A 19,175-nucleotide genomic window follows, 5' to 3' on the forward strand; every position below is an offset into this window, starting at 1 on the left:
TGGAGCCAGCCTCGTGTAACCTCCCGGGAGGCCAGCACCAACCAGGAGGGACACGGGTCCAATAAACACGTGGCGGCACTAATCTTACCCAGAACCCTGTCCACATCCTCGGGAGTCACAGGATCAAACTCCTCCCAGAGAACATTCTCAAGACCTGCCCTCGTCTCCTCCCATGGACTCATCCAGTCGGAGTCCAAGCCATCCCGAATCCGAGTGACTTTATCATGCAGGAATTGCACAAAATCCTCAGCACGACCCTGCAAGGGATCTTCCCGCACTCCCCCCCGAAGAAGGGAGTGGGTCACCCTAAACAAGGCGGCTGGGCAGTTCTCTGCAGATGCGATAAGAGTGGAAAAATGGTTAGATTTTGCCGCTTTTATCGCCACTAGGTAGGTCTTGATATAAGACCTCACCTGTGTCCGGTCGGAATCGGATTGACTAGTCCTCCAAATGCTCTCTAGGCGTCTTTTCCGATGCTTCATCTCTCTCAGCTCCTCAGAGAACCAAGGAGCCAATTGAGATCGGCATCGGGTCAGAGGCCGCAAAGGCACGACGCGGTCCAAAGCTCCAGCGGCCGCCCTTTCCCAGGCGGCCACCAGCTCTTCAGTCGAGTCGTGTGTTAGGGTCTCAGGGAACGGCCCAAGCTCCGTCAGGAACCTTTCGGGGTACATCAGGCGCCTGGGACGGAACCATTTAGTTGGTTCCGTCTCCCTGCGGCGGGGGAAGGCGGTAGGAAAGTCTAGTTGGAGGAGCGAATGATCTGTCCATGACAAGGGTTTAATATCTAGGTCCCCTCTACCAAGATCATTCAACCACTGACCAGAGACAAAAATCAAGTCCAGAGTGTGTCCCCCTATGTGAGTTGGGCCTTGAACTAACTGGGTCAGGTCCATGGCCGTCATGGAAGCCATGAACTCCCGAGCCGCCTCTGACGCCTCACCCGCGGATGGAAGGTTGAAATCCCCCATGACGATAAGTCTGGGGGTATCAACTGCCACCCCGGCAATGACGTCGAGTAGCTCGGGCAGGGTCGCTGCCACGTGCAGGGAGCCAGGTACGTAGTCAGCAAACCCATCTGCACCCCACGGCCCCACTTCACACAAAGGGACTCACATCCGGCTATCTGAGGAACAGTGGTCTCCTTTGGACAAAGACTTTCCCTAATAATCACCGCCACTCCCCCACCCCTCCCCTGGGCTCTTAAATAAAAAACGTTTTGCAAAAAAGGAAGGGAATTGGCCTTGCTCCGTTTGCCATGACTTCAGGACAGGAGTCCAGTTTGAGGTTCATTTACCAATCCTTTTTAAGATCGCATTAGTCCACCAGACGACATTATATATATTGTAAGACCTTGATTTGTTTCAAGGGAACGCAAGGATACTTTGTGTAAATAGCACCATCAAAAGGTAAAGATTTCCCAGTTTTAATCCTAAAATTCGTTTAACTATTTTTTTTTCTTACCTAAAAAATCAGTGAGTATCAACTGGTAAACAATTAGGCTTAAAGCAGGTTCTAAACATTTATTTCGTGATATTGCAGTTTTGATTTTGCTAAGGTCTGGGACTGGGTTTGATCGTTAAAAGTCGAACATGTGTTTTCCTGATTTCGTATAATTTTTAGACGGGTTCATTTGAAACCAGTTATCCGAGTTAGCAGAAAAACTGGAGCAAAAGTCACAAGCTAAGTTCGCAGAGCTGCAAACTAGTCAACCGTGTGTGTAAGAATCACTCATGGAAAGAATCCCTATACAGCAGTTTCTCAACCTTGGCAATTTGAAAATGTGTGGACTTCAACTCCCAGAATTCCTCAGCCAGCAAAACTAACTAGGGAGTTGGTCCAGGCCATCTTCAAGTTGTCAAGATTGAGAAACACTGCTATATGGTACAGAATAGTGTATTATTTTACTCTAATCAATATACTGTGCAACTTCATCATTGGTCTGTAAGAGTTTTTCAAATTTGTAACTTGAAAACGTGTGGACTTCAAATTCCAGAATTTGCCCTGCTGGCTGAGGAATTCTGGGAGTTGAAGTCCATACTAATTAAAGTTGCCATGTTTGAAAAAAAAAGTCTATATAATACAATTTTGTCATATCTAAAGTAGGCCACTGCATAATCCAGATAGAGTTCACATGTTCTATGATGGATGCTGTAGCAGTGAACTAATATTTGCAACCCCTGCATTAACAGAGGGACAGTATGAAGACCAAGGGAAGTGATAGTACTGTTTTATACTGCACTGGTGAAGCCACATTTGGAATACTGTAGTACATCCATATCTGATCACAGTAGAAAAGTGATGCTGAGACCTAGAAAGAGTGTAGAGAAGAGCAATGAAAATAACGAATCTGGAACTATTCTATGAAGAACAGCTAAAGGAATTAGGCATGTTTAACTTAACAAAGAGAAGACTGAGGCAGGCAACTATTGACTACCAGCTATTCAATCTCAACACAGGTTCTATTGCTTGTTTTTAGCCTACAGTTATTCAGTTGTACAATACAGGTAGTCCTCGACTTACAACAATTCATTTAGTGACCTTTCAAATTTACAACGGCACTGAAAAAAGTGACTTATGACCATTTTTCAGTTACAACCTTTGTAATATCCCCATGGTCATGTCATCAAAATTCAGATGCTTGGCAACTGGTTCATACTTATGACCTTTGTCTCAAGGTCATGTGATCATCTTTTGCGACCTTTTGACAAGCAAAGTGAATGGGGAAGCCCATTGTTCACTTAACAAGCGGGGTTAGTAACTTATCAATGCAGTGATTCACTTAGCAACTGTGTCAAGGAAGGTCGTAAAATGGGGGAAAACTCACTTAACAAATGTCTTATTTAACAATAGAAATTTTGGCCTCAATTGTTGTCATAAACCGAGGACTACCTGTGGTTTTGTGGCCACATCTTCTTTTAGCATTTTTAGATAGCACAGAACATTATCTTATATTTTTATTCAATACTAAAACTTACATTTTTAGTTAACTCCTAGCATCTTAGAGATTTGGGTTTTATGGTCTTCTGTTATCTCAGCCTTGTAAATCTATAGTCATTGTCCTTAGAAATTTTAGACAGATTGTTTTAATGTTATAACTGGTAATTTCATAGCTCTCTATTTTTATATCATGCTAATCAAAGACCAAAATAAAGATATTGCGTGGTATCTAAGTCTGGAGTTCCAGAATATAGTAGATGTACATTGAATTTATTGAACTCCAAATATCTTCCCAACTTAAATGAAATGTTAAAAAAACACCAATGTGCAAGGAAAAACATAATCCCCAACCTCATCAACCTCTAGTCTATCCCATAGCTTGGGAGATGAAAAAAAAAAAAAGGATTTTAAAAGCAGGCAAGATGGGGTTGTACTAATCTCTGGAGGGAAGCTATTCCAGACAGCAGATTTTATGACAGGGAAGCCTGGTTTCTTGAGTTTCATTAGATGGCATTGCTTAATTGATGGACCCAAAGCAAATCAATGCAGTCAAAACACAAAGTACCGGTATCCAGAAATGGTGATATTTTTCTGCTTCAAAACAGCTTGGCATTGGGATACTTAACACAATAACTTTCTCCTATATAATATGACCATTCCATGAATTTTTCTGCATCCTATTACTTGAATTGTGTGGCTGGGATATAGGAAAACAACTTTCTGAATTATGGAACTTTCATCCTTTTTCCTAGTTTATTTTCTTTGATACCTTTACAAACTCTGGATTTTTCATATGGTAATAGTAGAACATGTAGGTTAGGCTTATTTAATGTTTAAAAGGATTTGAGAAAAATAGCCATAAAACCCCTCTATTTTCCAGAAAAATGTGTCCTCCATGCCTGCATGCAGAGATATTTTTAGTACAGAATGTAGAGAGACATTATTTTGACCATGCCAATAAGTGAGGAAGGCTCTAGCTGCACACCAGCGTTACTTCCATTGATACACAAATGTATTATAAAACAATTTTAAAAGTCCATGCATTTTCTTTTGGATTTTCATTTCAGAAATTATTCAAGCAGCAAACCAAGTAAATTTGAAAATAAGGCTCTGACGCAGATTCAAAATTTCTATATCTTTTATTTTTTAGCAACAATCCAGCTTTCAAGGTACAATACACATTTAGAAGGCTGAGTTTTTCCACCTTCTGTTTAAGCACCAGCATGATCATGCATAGTACTGGAGTCATTTGGGCGGGGAATATGTCCCCAAAATTTTATCCAACTAATACTTACTTTTGTAAGATGCATTCCATCATCATTTACAATGGGACCTGATATTTAGAGAACAGTCAAAATCTCACATCTTTAGGTTTATCTTCAGCACTGATCTCATCCTGTTATAACTAAACCAAGATCCCACTTGTTGAAGGGAGCATGGTTAATTTCTAGCAACACAACTTGATAGTTCTTCAGTGCACAACAGGGCTTCAATCGTTTACCAATTATTAAATGGTACCTTGGAAAAATATGTTGCAAAGTTGTGTACAGAAAGAATACATTTGTCATTCATCCACTACCTTTACAATCCCAGTTTCCAACCTTTCTAAGTCAACTAAGACTGTTCTACAAATTTTAGGACAAAAATGCCACTTAGCACACTCAGAATTAATCCATCTTAGTTTCAGACACTACTATACACCTCAGAAATCTTTTGTCAGGCATGAGCTGTATAGCGAATACCACTGTCTACCATTACGGAAAAAAAATTACACATGTCACTTCTGTTAGACTCAAGAGAGACAAGACAAGAAGTTTTAGGAAAGATTGGCTGAAAAAAACAAAACCAAAAAAATATGAAGTACATAAAGTGCTCCTTTAATGGTAGTTTTAGAAGTACAGTCAAGCTCAAGTTGTGCAGTTCACAAGCATGGAAGAAAAACAAAGATGACAGACACAAGTTCCAAGTATTAAGGAATGAAGGAAAATTGAGCTTAACCGAGCACTAGACTAGACTTCCCCCCTGGTGGATTTCTCCTGGATGGTGCTTGGGCTACTGGGCTACGATTCCTCCCAGCTCCTGCAGCTTCTGGGCTAGGAAGAGGCGCAGCTGGCAAGGGCTTTTCTTCACTTGAGCCTGAAGCAGTTTCTTCTGTGTTTTCTGAGAAAAAAAACATAAGACAATGGCTGTATGGAAATAGAAACATTCACTCTCTAATCTAAGTATGTTTCACTTTTGGCAAGAAATAAGGAAGCCCTCAGAACTCCTAAAGTAAGTAGGAATCACAGGTTACTGTACTGAACCTACATGTTATATGTATGCCTGTCTTTTTCAGAACCCAAGGTATCTGAACTACTCTCTTAAAATAATAATTCTTACAGGAATAGGAACATTACTTGAAATCTCTATCTTGCAGATATACACCAGTTTAACTGCAATAGGAGGTATGGTAGTTGAGTGGTTAGAATAGAACTACAATAAGAACCATGGTGGCGGAGTGGTTGGAATGCAGTATTGCAGGCTAACTGCCCACTGCCAGGAATTTGATTCTGACTGGCTCAAGGTTGACTCAGCTTTTTACTTTCAAGTGAAGTAAGACATTTCTGGAAGAGAACTCCCAATAGATCTGAGGTGATGTGAACTGCAAGTTCCAGATGCTCAAAACATACAGGTACTATTTTTGAGCTATAATAATGGTAAGCCACATTTACCATTATGTTATTTGCATTAAAAATACAATTGTTTACATCATCATATTTTTTGCCTTTCAATTTAAAAACAACTTTACCTTTCCACAATGGAATACAGTGAATAGTATATATAATTCTTCATAGCAAAGAATTTTTTCAAAAATTGAGATATTTATTAAGTTTCATTTGGATAAACATTCCCAATATGTTTAAATATTTGAAACTCCTCAGCTGTGAGGGCAAAATAACATCTGAACACTGACAATGTCATCTTTAAGGAAGGAAGATTCTTCAAGCAGTAATCTCTTCTGGAATCTAACACACAATACAATACTATTCCTTTCAGGTTGAGCAGGTTGGCAGTCCATCTTCCTAGCTCTTCCCTGACCATATATTGACTGAATAAATGTTCTCCATTCTACCATCAGTCTTAATGAAATGCTTAGTGGTCAATAATATAGAACTGCCCTTCCTATAGCACTTAAAATCACATTCTTGAATTGTAACTATGTCTATGAAATTAATATTGAGAGGAGGTATGAACTTGATCCTACACATAACCAAGTGAGGTTGCCCTTTTAACCTTGATTTAAAAAACTAAAGCTTGATATGCCAGGTTATACAGCCTTGTAAGAAATATTTAGACTTTGGATAGAGAAAACAAAGTCAAACATGTTTGGCTTGAGACAAGAAATTGGCAAAATCTCTCTGCTGGAATTTTGAAGATGAATCATTTTGGAAAGGCATTCATACATTAAAAAACCCAACTAAGATTAGGCCTGTAGGGAAACTGAGTAATGTTAACTGCCTGCCCGAGGAAAGGTGTGCTATTTCACATCTGATAAAGCTCCCAAGTGCCTAAGTCATTACACTTCATAAATAAATGTTCTGCTTGAAAGAAAACTGGGCTAATTCCATTCTATCTACTTTGTCATAAAAATGGCTGTGCTGCTTTCGATTTAGTGTAGCCTACCATCCTTTTCCACTGTGATCCGACTATATTTTCTGCTATTCTACCATGAAAGCATTGCAGGATTAATTTAAACCTATTTTATTAAACTCCCTAATGGTTCCTTTTTGTAAGAAGGATTCCAATACTACATTTTAAAATATGCAAATAACCTAATGCATTTCTCCAAATCTTTTATTTCTAATTATTATTATTATTATTATTATTATTATTATTATTATTATTATTATTATTATTACTACTACTACTACTAATAATAATAATTTATTTATTTATTTTGTATACCGCCCTTCTCCCGAAGGACTCGGGGCGGTGAACAGCCAGCAGATAAAATACAGAAAATACAAAAATTAAAACAATATTAAAAACCAATTAAATTAATTTGGCCCACAGTTAAAACACCCCCATATTAAAAAACCCATAATTTAGCAATTTAAAATTAAAACAATTAAAAAATATGGTCAGGTCAGCCCAGCTTGATGAAACAAAAACGACTTTAAGGCACAGCGGAAAGTGCGCAGATAAAAGACCAAGAGGCCACAGAGCTGACAGGCAGCACTGCAATGTGACAACACCAATCTTTTAGAGTTCTTTCCAGACTGTCTTAATAAATTTATTCTTTAAGCTTCCCCTACAGTTCTTGCATTCAATCAGCGATACTTCTTCAAGCTGGGAAGAACTTTTAAAAAGCTTAGAAGGGGGGGGGGGGGGGGGGAGAGAGAGAGATACTTACCAGGAGCCTCACTTTCCACACCCTGCAAACAAAACAAATTATTTCTTAAGTTTTGTAACTATTAATTATCAAAGAGACTGTTTATAGTTGAATGCCTTAACTTTTAACACAGCACCAAAAGTGCAATTAGAGGTTCTATACATACAACATAAAATGGACACATATTTTTCAATCTTAGACTACTAATTCTAAAACTTGAGCGAGACAGGAAAACTGCTTATATTTACAGAATAAGTATTTTTGAATGCTGACGTTTAGATAACTTGTCCTTTGGGCCTTGGTACAATTTATGCTTTGGTCTTATCTTCTTAACAGTCAATTGTTTGAGAGCAACCAAGGCTATTCGGAATCAGTGGATCATTCACTCACTCCCTAAGTACATTACAGGTCATTCTCAATTAGTGACAATTATTTAGGGACTGGTAATTTGATTGTTAAGCAAAGCAGTCACTCAGTGAAATTGTAACTGTGTTTATGATCTTACTTCAGTTTTCCTTTGCTTTACAACATGTGAAGGCCATAAATGAGAGGATTAATTGTAAAATTATTTTTTCATTGTCACAGCTGCAAATGGTTGCTAAATGAAACAGTCACTAAATGGGGACTACTTGTACTACATTCAAAGATATGCTCTTCATAGCTATGCAGTCACCGTCACCACTACTGACAGCAGGAAAGGATTTCCTGAAGGGAGTTCTGCCCTTATATATTTTTTCAAGTGTATTGTCTGGGAATTACAAGATACACAATACTAGACTTTTGCTGCTTATAGGATTTGTATAACAAAATTCTAGGTCAGACCATTTAAATAACTATACTCAAGGAATTTTAATGTATTGCCCTGAAGCTGGAATAGCAAATATCTCATTTAATGGCAATAATGTAATATTTATAACTTAAGAATAGAGAGAAATAAATCTATATATTACATTTTCATAATGTGTTGCTGAAATAGTTTGAATTAGCATATAAAACCATTTTCATAGAACATAGAACTACGTAATGAAAGCAAGCAATCTACTGTAACTTTAAATAAAACATACACAAACTTGATTTAATCAACATTTTAAAACTGAACAGAAGTGGGGATCAAGTCTAAATGTATAAATGAAAATATATTCTATACAGATTCAGTTTAGATAATATCACTATTTCTTCAGCAACTACCCTTCACAGTTTCTGGATCAGTGCATCGGAATAGTGGAGAGAATGATGGCGATTTTTTTTACTTTTATGTTAAATGATTCATTAAAGAATTGAAGAGTTCACAGAAATACTAAAATGTATAAATTGTAATAACTAGAAATTGTTATAACCAAAGGAATATTAGTTTCAGAAAAGCTATAGTACCATGATGGCGGACGGAGCCATATCGGTGGGCACGCGAGTGTTGCCCTAGCTCAGCTCCGGCGCGCATGTGCACGCCAGCCAGCTGATTTTTCAGGCCTTCCAGGCCCACCGGAAGTTGGGAAACAGGCTGTTTCCAGCCTCTGGAGGGCCTCCGGGGGAGGGAAGGTCCATTTTTTTGCTCTCCCCAGGCTCCAGAGGCTTTCTAGGTCCCACCGGAAATCAGCAAACAGACTGTTTCCGGCCTCCAGAGGACCTCCGGTGGAGGGGGGGGAGGCCGTTTTCACCCTCCCTAGGCTCCAAGAAAGCCTTTGGAGCCTGGGGAAGGCGGAAAATGGGCCTACTGGGCCCACCATGCCATCGCGTGCCAAAAGCAGGGGGAGCTTGGTGGGGTCACGTGGGCATGCGCAGGGGGGGGAGACTCATTGAATTATGGGTGTGGGCATGCACGCGTGTGACCCCCCCCCAATACTCTCCTCACTTTTGGCACGCGACAGCAAAAAGGTTAGCCATCACTGCTATAGTATCATCGGACAACAGACCCATGTTCTGATAGCAATTCTAACTCAAATTTTTAATTACATACTCTAATTTCAGGAACATTAAATATGTTACCAATTATAATGAGTTTATCAATTCAGGTTGCTAAATGTACATGATAGAGCAGGGATGTCAAACTCAAGGCCGCAAAGGGGCGCATCTGGCCCGCAGGGTGCTTAAATCTGGCCCGCGGTGCCTCTGGAAGCCATAACAGAGTGCAGCCCGTTTTCGGCCTGGATGGCCTCCTGAAGCACTTTGCCAGTGTGGAGGCATTTTGGCCCTAAAGTGCTTCAGGAGGCCATCCAGGCCAAAAACGGCCTGAGAAAATGCCCCCAGCTGGCCTGCTGAAAACTACAATGCTGATCCTGCCCTCGAAGTAATCCAGTTTGACACCCCTGCTATAGAGGCATGTTGTACAATGGCATTATCAAAAATTACTGGTTTAGGATGCAAAGTAACATTTAATTGACCAATATACCACTTCTACTTTTTGTTCCCCAAAGTCAGGTCAAAGTCAAGTCCCAAAACACAACCAGTTTTTTCTTCTTCTTGCTAATGTTAATGTGAGCTATCTGTTTATTTAAAGTAAAACATTAAAAAGTGCAAGGAGTGATAAATGACTTCATAGATGATGGGGATATTATTGTAAAAATGGTCACCTTTATTAATAGGAGAGCGAGTTCTAGATTAAAACCATTTCTCACAAATTGAGAAGTGTGTATCATTTTAGTTATGCTGCATAGTACATGCAGAACACAGATTTACTGTTTTATTCCCCCACCTAAACAGATATAAAAAAAGGGATGGACTAAATTGTGGCTTCCAGTTTTTACAGAACTACAATTCCCAGCAGCAAAGCCAGTATCTTCAAAGGGGAGCAAAGTTTACAGTTGTAGTTCAGCAACATCTGGTGACCAAAGATTCTCCATTCCTCATCTTGTTGATAAAAGTATTAAAACTCAGTCATAGTAAGTACATGCACTAATTCAAGACAGAACAAGGGATGTGCTACCAGGCACAATAATTAGCCACTGAAATATATTCATGATTAAAAGGAAAGCAAAGCTTACCTTTGGAATTACATAGTCACCAGAGTTTGCATCAGAAGAACCTCTCCTTTCAGTTCCAACTGCTTCAGAATTATCCTCGACTTCAGTGGACTTGGCTGCAAGTTATCATTAGATGAGATACGTCAAGTACAGTAAAGCATAATAGAGAGCATTCAGCCACTTAGCAATTAAAACAGTGTATGTGAACACATTTTAACAAGGGCAAACATTCTAATAAGGGAAGAAATTATCTTACAACATCTGAAATATCCCAGGAAATTGAAGAAAGGAGTCAGAAATTAGCAACTACAATGCTGGGAATGGTGATGCTACTATGGACAGTCTATGGTCAAAAATATTAATGAAGGAGTGACAGCTGTGGAACAAATTTTGTCTGTAGAAATATTACAACCAGAAACAGTAAATAATAAAAACAAAGTGTGGGTTTTTTCCACAAAGAAGGCTGCTAAAGTGGAAACACAAATGACAGCTAAGAGAATGACACAGATAAAGACTTTCTGCTGAATATAGAAAAGAAGATGGTTAAAGTTTTGAAAATTAATGGGGAAATACAAATCATAAACCAAGAGAAGAACCTAATTACAGTAATGACTTCATTGGATTTACCAAAGCCTCAAAGAAGCTTTTGGGATGGGAGAAGGCAAAACTGAAAAGAGACCAATTTCTACCACTGACTGAATTAAAGATCAAGATTGTAGGAATAAAAGGAAGAAATATAAATCCTCTGAACCAGTTCAAGTTATTTAAGCCCATCTCATCTGCAATATCGTGTCTATTTTTAATAGAAGAGCAAAATCCAAATTTAAATATTTAATAGAATATAATTCTTTATAGAATTTTTTATTGGCCAAGTGTAATTGGACACACAAGGAATTTGTCTATGGTGCATATGCTCTCAGTGTACATAAAAAGACAAGATACATTCGTCAAGAATCATAAGGTACAACACTTAATGATAGTCATAGCATACAAATAAGCAATCAGATCATACTAGGAAACAATATAAATTGTAAGGATACAAGCAACAAAGTTACAGTCATGCAGTCATAAGTGGGAGGAGATGGGTGATAGGAACGATGAAAAGACTAACAGTAATAAGTAATGCAGACTTAGTGAATAGTTTGACAGTGTTGAGGGAATTATTTGTTTAGCAGAGTGATGGCGTTCGGGAAAAAACTCTTCTTGTGTCTAGTTGTTTTGGTGTATCCACAATTGCCTTAAGAAAGGAATCTTTTACCTGTTGACTTAGCCCAAGATGGTGGATTTTCTTCTGGAGTCCCAAAGATGGAAGATGCCATCCTGTTCCTTTTTCCTCCTTGCTGGTCTTTTGGCAAATCAAATCCTAGGTTGAAATTAGAACCACCACCTGGGGGCCGAAGAACCCTAGAAAAAGAATAAAGCATTTTAGTTGTATTAAAAAACAATAGTACAAGGGAGCACTTACATATATGTTATAAAATATAGTGTATTCATTTATCCCTCATTTTAAACTTAGATTGTTTCTCAATGTATTAGAAAGATATGGCCAGGAACCATACATTCCATTTTGCGCCAACTAAATGACTGAAATACTGATGTACAATCACGTGTAAAGGAAAGAGCTAAGGGCCTATCACCCTAATTTTTTTCCAGAGAAAACAAAAATCAGTTAAGACATTCCTACACGAATTACTGTTTAAAATGTAAGATTAAAAAGACTAAGAAGAAAGAACAAATGAACAGGGGAAAACATTTACACAGATTGCTGCAGATCCCAGATTCAGCAGGGTGAATTAGGCGGACAAATGGACCAGGTTTAGAGGGCAACTTCCTACATTCTTTCTGAAGCATTGAGCTACATGTGCACATGATAGGTAATTCCAACAAACCTAGAGCTAAGTAGATATTGACTATATTGATAATTACTTTCAGATTATATGATAAACCAATATCCCATATATAAGGCTTGGTTAAAAACAAAGATGTGTTTCCAAAATTGTGAAGCTTATTTAGACAGACAACTTAGAAAAAGGAGACAAAGAATCCCAGACATCTCCTTGGTGTTTAGTAGACAGTCGATATAATCTTACATCTTAATTTTCCCCCCTTTAAACAGAGAAGTTTTCATGATGCAAAGCAAAACACCACCTTTAGTTCTAAAGTGATGTCCAGGAGTGCCAGTGGCCTTAGTGGATGATGGAGACCATCATGGGAGACAGGGCTAATGCAACTTCTGAAATGTGGATGTTTGTGAGTGACATCCCTATTACAGTGTGGCAAAAAAGTATTTAGTCAACCACCAATTGTGCAAGTTCTCCCACTTAAAAAGATGAGAGAGGCCTGTAATTGTCATCATAGGTAGACCTCAACTATGAGAGACAAAATGAGAAAACAAATCCAGACAATCACATTGTCTGATTTGGAAAGAATTTATTTGCAAATTATGATGGAAAATAAGTATTTGGTCAATATGAAAAGATCATCTCAATACTTTGTTATATATCCTTTGTTGGCAACGACAGAGGTCAAACGTTTTCTGTAAGTCTTCACAAGATTGGCACACACTGTTGCTGGTATGTTGGCTCATTCCTCCATGCAGATCTCCTCTAGAGCAGTGATGTTTTGGGGCTGTTGCTGGGCAACACGGACTTTCAACTCCCTCCAAAGGTTTTCTATGGGGTCGAGATCTGGAGACTGGCTAGGCCACTCCAGGACCTTGAAATGCTTCTTACAAAGCCACTCCTTCGTTGCCTGGGCAGTGTGTTTGGGATCATTGTCATGCTGAAAGATCCAGCCACGTTTCATCTTCAATGCCCTTGCTGATGGAAGAAGGTTTGCACTCAAAATCTCACGAGACATGGCCCCATTCATTCTGTCCTGTACACGTATCAGTTGTCCTGGTCCCTTTGCAGAGAAACAGCCCCAAAGCATAATGTTGACACCCCCAGGCTTCACAGTAGGTATGGTGTTCTTTGGATGCAACTCAGCATTCTCTCTCCTCCAAACACGACGAGTTGTGTTTCTACCAAACAGTTCTACTTTGGTTTCATCTGACCATATGACATTCTCCCAATCCTCTTCTGGATCATCCAAATGCTCTCTAGCAAACTTCAGACGGGCCCGGACATGTACTGGCTTAAGCAGGGGGACACTTCTGGCACTGCAGGATCTGAGTCCCTGGCGACGTAGTGTGTTACTGATGGTACCCTTTTTTACGTTGGTCCCAGCCCTCTGCAGGTCATTCACTAGGTCCTCCCGTGTGGTTCTGGGATTTTTGCTCACCGTTCTTGTGATCATTTTGACCCCACGGGGTTGAGATCTTGCATGGAGCGGCAGATCGAGGGAGATTATCAGTGGTCTTGTATGTCTTCCATTTTCTAATTATTGCTCCCATAGTTGATTTCTTCACACCAAGCTGCTTGCCTATTGCAGATTCAGTCTTCCCAGCCTGGTGCAGATCTACAATTTTGTTTCTGGTGTCCTTCGACAGCTCTTTGGTCTTCACCATAGTGGAGTTTGGAGTGTGACTGTTTGAGGTTGTGGACAGGTGTCTTTTATACTGATAACAAGTTCAAAGAGGTGCCATTAATACAGGTAATGAGTGGAGGACAGAGGAGCCTCTTAAAGAAGAAGTTACAGGTCTGTGAGAGCCAGAAATCTTGCTTGTTTATAGGTGACCAAATACTTAATTTTCCATCATAATTTGCAAATAAATTCTTTCCAAATCAGACAATGTGATTGTCTAGATTTGTTTTCTCATTTTGTCTCTCATAGTTGAGGTCTACCTATGATGACAATTACAGGCCTCTCTCATCTTTTTAAGTGGGAGAACTTGCACAATTGGTGGCTGACTAAATACTTTTTTGCCCCACTGTATGTCAGTCCTTTTGTGAACAGCCAATGGTAGTCATTTTGTGAATCCACCCCCACATGCTTTCAACATTCTAGATGCATGCACTAGCATTTTATATTCACTGTTAGCAGCAATCTCCAGCCATTCAGATGACATCAGTATCCATTTCTTTTTGCAGATAAGACTGTTTATACAATCACAAAGTTTTTAATTTTAAGACTATAGTATGGGATCCACAGGAAAAATAAACTGAATTGGGGAGGTGACTCCTTGATGTCTATAAGACTTCCTTCTCTCCAATTCCCATGGCCTCCAGAATATTGTATCTCTGGGATCATACAATCATAGTACCCTGCATCATTATGGTAATAGCTATGTTCCAATATTTTTTTTTCACTACATGGGTTGTAGTCTATAGTAATGCTCAAGCAGGTGTATATGCTGCTTTTAGACTCAGTATGATCATGTTTTTTTGTAATTAAATTTTTAATCATAAACTTTTTAAAAAAATCATTTAATAATTGCTTGAGTATAAAAGAGAGGCAGGAAAACTGGAGTAGTCATTTTCAGTATGGTAACATTTAAGCTAAGTAATAAAAAACATGATAGCAACCATAAATCTTTTGGATTGATCAGGAGCTGCACTATTACAAACCAAACGTATTCTTAAATTAAAAATAAGATCTGGGCTGAATATTAAAATTCTGGGCCATCTTAGCTGAAAAGCAGATTGTGTACAAGTGGAATTCTACAGAAAGAAAACCAAAAAACAACAGGTTCTATACCTGTTGACTTATAACCACAATTGAGCCCAACATTTCCATTGCTAAGAAAGAAAATTTTTAAGTGGATCTTGCTCTATTTTATGATCTTTCTTGCCGCACTTGTTAAGTGAATCACCGCAGTTTTAAGTTACTAACATGGTTAAGTGAATCTGGCTTCCCCATTGACTTTGCTTATCAGATTGCAAAAGGTGATCACATGACTCCAGGACACTGAAACTGTCATAACTACATACCAGTTGCCAAGCCAGTTGATCACATGACCATGGGGATGCTGCAACGATCATGTGAAAAATTTTCACTTTTTCAGTGTTATTGTAACTTCAAATGGTCACTAAAATGGTTGTAGGTCAAAAACCTTATATATATGAATCCAGGTTTCCCGTCACCATTTCTAGCAACACACCGAAAAAAAATGCCATATATGTGCAGTTGATGGAAGTGCACATTCTTCATTAGTGAAAATTGTGGCACACTGAGAGCCTCAAAATATAGAAATCTCAAAATTCAACCCTTTATTATAAAACTTTTCATGCTGAATTAGAACTGGCTGGATAGTCTGAATATATATATGGAACAGGAAGGCTATTCCTTATACACTATTCCTCTAGAACAGGGGTGTCAAACTCACGTCATCATGGCAGCATCACGTGACGTATTGGGACTCCCCCCCTTTACTAAACCGGGTGTGGGCATGACCAGTGCTTGACGCATCCAGCCCATGGGCCGGGAGTTTGACAGCCCTGCTTTTGAGGCAAAAATACAAACTTGCAAGCTGTAAAAAGGTTATTGATTACATATTTTAGTAAATTTGATTAGCTTAATAATGATCACCAGACTCAGAAAGCATTTATAGACTGAATCTTACTAAACAACAATTCAGTCTTGCAAATGTTTCCACCGAACTTTCTACTTTATGGCATTAATTATATGAGTGAAATGTAATGATGTTTCTATCAGCAGAATGAGATCTTAATCAGAGAACAAAGAGTGGATAATTCTCACCCTATCCAGTTGTAGATACATGGTAAAATTGGATTTTATCATATATCTACAATTGATGTGGGTACCTATTTGCTCACATTATGTCACGTCGTGAAAATGTAGGATGCATGGTAGAAATAAAATATTTTCTGGCTTTGTTGCCTAGAGCTGTTTTCATCCTGTTTGTCACCCAATTGCTTTTCACCCAATTATTGCTTCAGTTAGCTCCAATATGATAGCAGCACTATAGATAAAGAGGCCTATTATTCTTTGAAAATCAAGTAGGAGCACAAACATTTGAACACACAATTTACAAGATCCCAAGAATATTTATTACAATTTTCTTGATTCATTTCAATGCAATCTTAATACCAACCATATTGGGGTATGCTTGGCACCACATAATAGTTGGATTCACTATCCAAAAGACCTATAAACAGATGCTTCAGATTTCTGGGAGTGTCCAAAGACTGCAGACTTTGGAAAAAGTGCAAAAAAGAAACTATGATGATTAAGGGTCTGGAGAGAAAAACATATGAAGAACAGTTGTAGGAATTGGGTATAGCCAGTCTAGAGAAAAGAAGGACTAGGGGTGACATGATAGCAATATTCTAGTATTTGAGGGGCTGTCACAAAGAAGAGGGGGGTCAATTCATTTTCCAAAGCACTAGAAGGCAAGACAAGAAACAACGGATGGAAACTTATCAAGGAAAGAAGCAACCTGGAATTAAGGAGAAACTTCCTAACAGTGAGGACAATTAACCAGTGGAACAACTTGGATCCAGGTGCTCCATCCAGTAGGTGCTCCATCACTGGAGGTTTTTAAGAAAAGACTGGACAGCCACCTGTCTGAAATGGTATAGGGGTTGGAATAGAAGACCTCCAAGGTGTCTTCCAGCTCTATTCCGATTGCCATTGAACATGGACATCCCTACCAATACATATGGAAATTTGCACAAACATTCCTCCCTACTCAGGAATAACTATGGGAAGATCTCTAATATCCAGTCATCCCTAGATTTCAATTCTCACCATTTCTGACTACCTTCCACACCAATTATAATTGTTACTGCTGCACATCATCTGGAGAGAGGTTCTTCACCTTTGCAATATATTATGGCCTTTTAGACAATATAATAGGAGGGGAAGCCAATTTTAAGGCAATTCTTTATGAAAACTTGATGTGACATTTCTTCAGACTAGAGGCACTCTGTATAATTACGGTATTACATCCATGATTCTTTTGTTGCACACTACTATAACACGGGAACTCAAAAAATATTTCAACCTTTCTTTGTTCCAGAACAAGTCATTCATTGGCTAACTAAAAAAAAAAAAATGCAAATTGAAACATTCACCCTCCAACTCTCCCACAATCCCAAGGGCAACCATTGCAACATGCACACTGTAGCAAGTTCATCTTGCATTAAGAGACTACAAAAAACCACTTGGGCCCCGTTTGTATTTCAACTCCAATCCCTTTAGAGTAATAATACACAATAAGCTTAGTACACACACACACACACACACACACACACACACACACACACACACACACACACACACCTTTACTCCTACAAACCAGCCTTGCTTGAAGTACCTATCCCTGAGCTGACTGGCAGAAGTTGGACCCCGAGGAGGAAGCAGCTTTTCAAAGAATGCTTGGAAGTTGCTGACCTAATCCCAGCTCCCAAGGCTTGAGTTAACAGGTAGAGAGAGGCAGCGATAGATGCAAGACAAAAGAAGTGTGGCTAGCCCCACCCAGCGAGAAGAACCACTTAGTAGTGGAAGCCTAGCCAGACTAAGACATTGAGCAGCAAGACAAAAAAGATAAGCCGATAACCGTGCCGGGGCTGAGAGAGACATACAGAGAAGAAGGGCTGAAAGCCTCGAATTCAACTACCCGGAGTAAGAGTCTCCTTTGTTCCGACCAGAGCCGAAGGGCGCTCAGTGCTAAGGAACATCTCCTAGACTTGCCAGCACGCCCCCAGCATCCGTGTCGCTAAGCAGAAGGAAAGCCAGAAAGAAATGACGGGCAGGCACAACAACCCCTCCCCGAGCCCCCAGAACAGACGGAGGAAAAGGCGAAGTCCGCTACAGGTTTCTTTCTCCCCGGTCACCCCCCCGCCCCCCGGGCCCCGCTCCCGAAACCTACAAAGGGGGCGGGAAAGCCACCGGATCGGCGGAGTCCCAAGGCCTAGGCGGAAGCATGGCGCAGTTAACACCTCGCCTGCCCGGCTTCCAGACGGATAACAAGGAGAGGCTGCTCTCGTGTCTCCGACTCAACAGATGGAGGCGCCGGGCGTGTGCCGGCAGGCGGGAGCACCGGCGTGACAATAGCCCCTCCGGCCTTTCGTCTACCCCCTCCAGCGGCCAGGGGACGGCGGTGGGAAGCGTTATCCGCAGGCCCCCCAGATCCCAAGGAAGGGAGCCCTTCCCTGCAGGAGAAGAAATTCCACCCAGGGTTGGCAGGAGGTGTGTGGGGTGGGGGGTTTCTCCTCCGCCTCTCTCCCAGCCCGGGGAATTGAGGGCATCTCCGGAGCCAGCCCCAGCACGGCGCGCCTCCCCGAAATCCAGGGCGTTTCGCCGCACGGTCCCTTCCCGGAGAAAACGGGGGATTCTCGGGCGAAGGCAGCCCCGAGTCAAGGGAGGCAGGAATAGTGAACGAACAAGCAACTTCTTGCGGACAAGACCCTTTCCCACCCACGAACCTGGAGCTACTTCGGCCACTGGGGTCCATCCCCGTGTAAGTCGTGGTGGTGGTCATGACGGGGAAGAACTTGGAGGAAACCGCCCGGGTGCTAGGCCAGCGGAAGATGATGTTTCCGCGTTCAGCTCCTGCCGGCTACAACTGCAATAGCCACTCGGCGCTGGCAGCTTCTTTTATAGGGTTCGTTCCTTCGATCGCCTCATTGGATAGTTCAAACGCCCTGTCCTGACGTGATTAAGGGAGCCTCGTGCCACTCCGGTCGTTGCCCCTCCTCCGAGCCCAGCAACATTTACTCGCCATCGTCGTTGGAAGTCGATTCGTCGACAGCTACTGTTACTTCGCGTCCATTGGTCGATACTCCCTATCCCGCTTCTTGGCATGCGATTTAACGACGGGGCTGTCATTTAAATAAAAATGGGTTAGCACTGGCTAGACTGCACATGAGGCAGCAATAACTTCCTCAGTCTTTCTTTATGGAGTAGCAGTTGGAGGAGATCTGGTCAAAGGGAGTGGCAGAGCTCAACGAGCCCCGCCGGCGAGGGCTCTCTTGAGATCCGGGTGGGATCAAATGAAAATTAAC

At 40.5% G+C, this 19,175-nt stretch overlaps 1 protein-coding gene across 1 annotated transcript; it reads right to left on the bottom strand.

Annotated features, from left to right (window-relative positions):
* Positions 1–4,057: 4,057 nt before the first annotated feature.
* On the bottom strand, positions 4,058–18,924 carry JPT1 (Jupiter microtubule associated homolog 1). The gene is made up of 5 exons (XM_060691056.2): positions 18,597–18,924; positions 11,525–11,670; positions 10,288–10,382; positions 7,331–7,352; positions 4,058–5,097 (listed from the first exon to the last, which is right to left on the bottom strand). The coding sequence occupies exons 1-5, from the start codon at positions 18,650–18,652 to the stop codon at positions 4,931–4,933; spliced, it is 486 nt and encodes a 161-aa protein (XP_060547039.2). The 5' UTR covers positions 18,653–18,924; the 3' UTR covers positions 4,058–4,930.
* Between the last annotated feature and the right edge of the window lie 251 nt (positions 18,925–19,175).

The sequence above is a fragment of the Pantherophis guttatus genome, chromosome 2 (genome assembly GCF_059756535.1).
Source record: "Pantherophis guttatus breed Tessera chromosome 2, ASM5975653v1, whole genome shotgun sequence".
NCBI classification, from domain to species: Eukaryota; Metazoa; Chordata; class Lepidosauria; order Squamata; family Colubridae; genus Pantherophis; species Pantherophis guttatus.

What these genes read in the sequence shown, in the direction of transcription:
- JPT1 (XM_060691056.2), bottom strand. Translation starts at nt 18,652, where the DNA reads ATGACCACCACCACGACTTACACGGGGATGGACCCCAGTGGCCGAAGT. An exon ending in GTGACTATGTAATTCCAAAG is followed by an intron (nt 7,353 to 10,287) that starts GTAAGCTTTGCT and finishes TTTTGTTTGCAG; the next exon opens with GGTGTGGAAAGTGAGGCTCC. An exon ending in TGTGGAAAGTGAGGCTCCTG is followed by an intron (nt 5,098 to 7,330) that starts GTAAGTATCTCT and finishes TTTTTTTCTCAG; the next exon opens with AAAACACAGAAGAAACTGCT.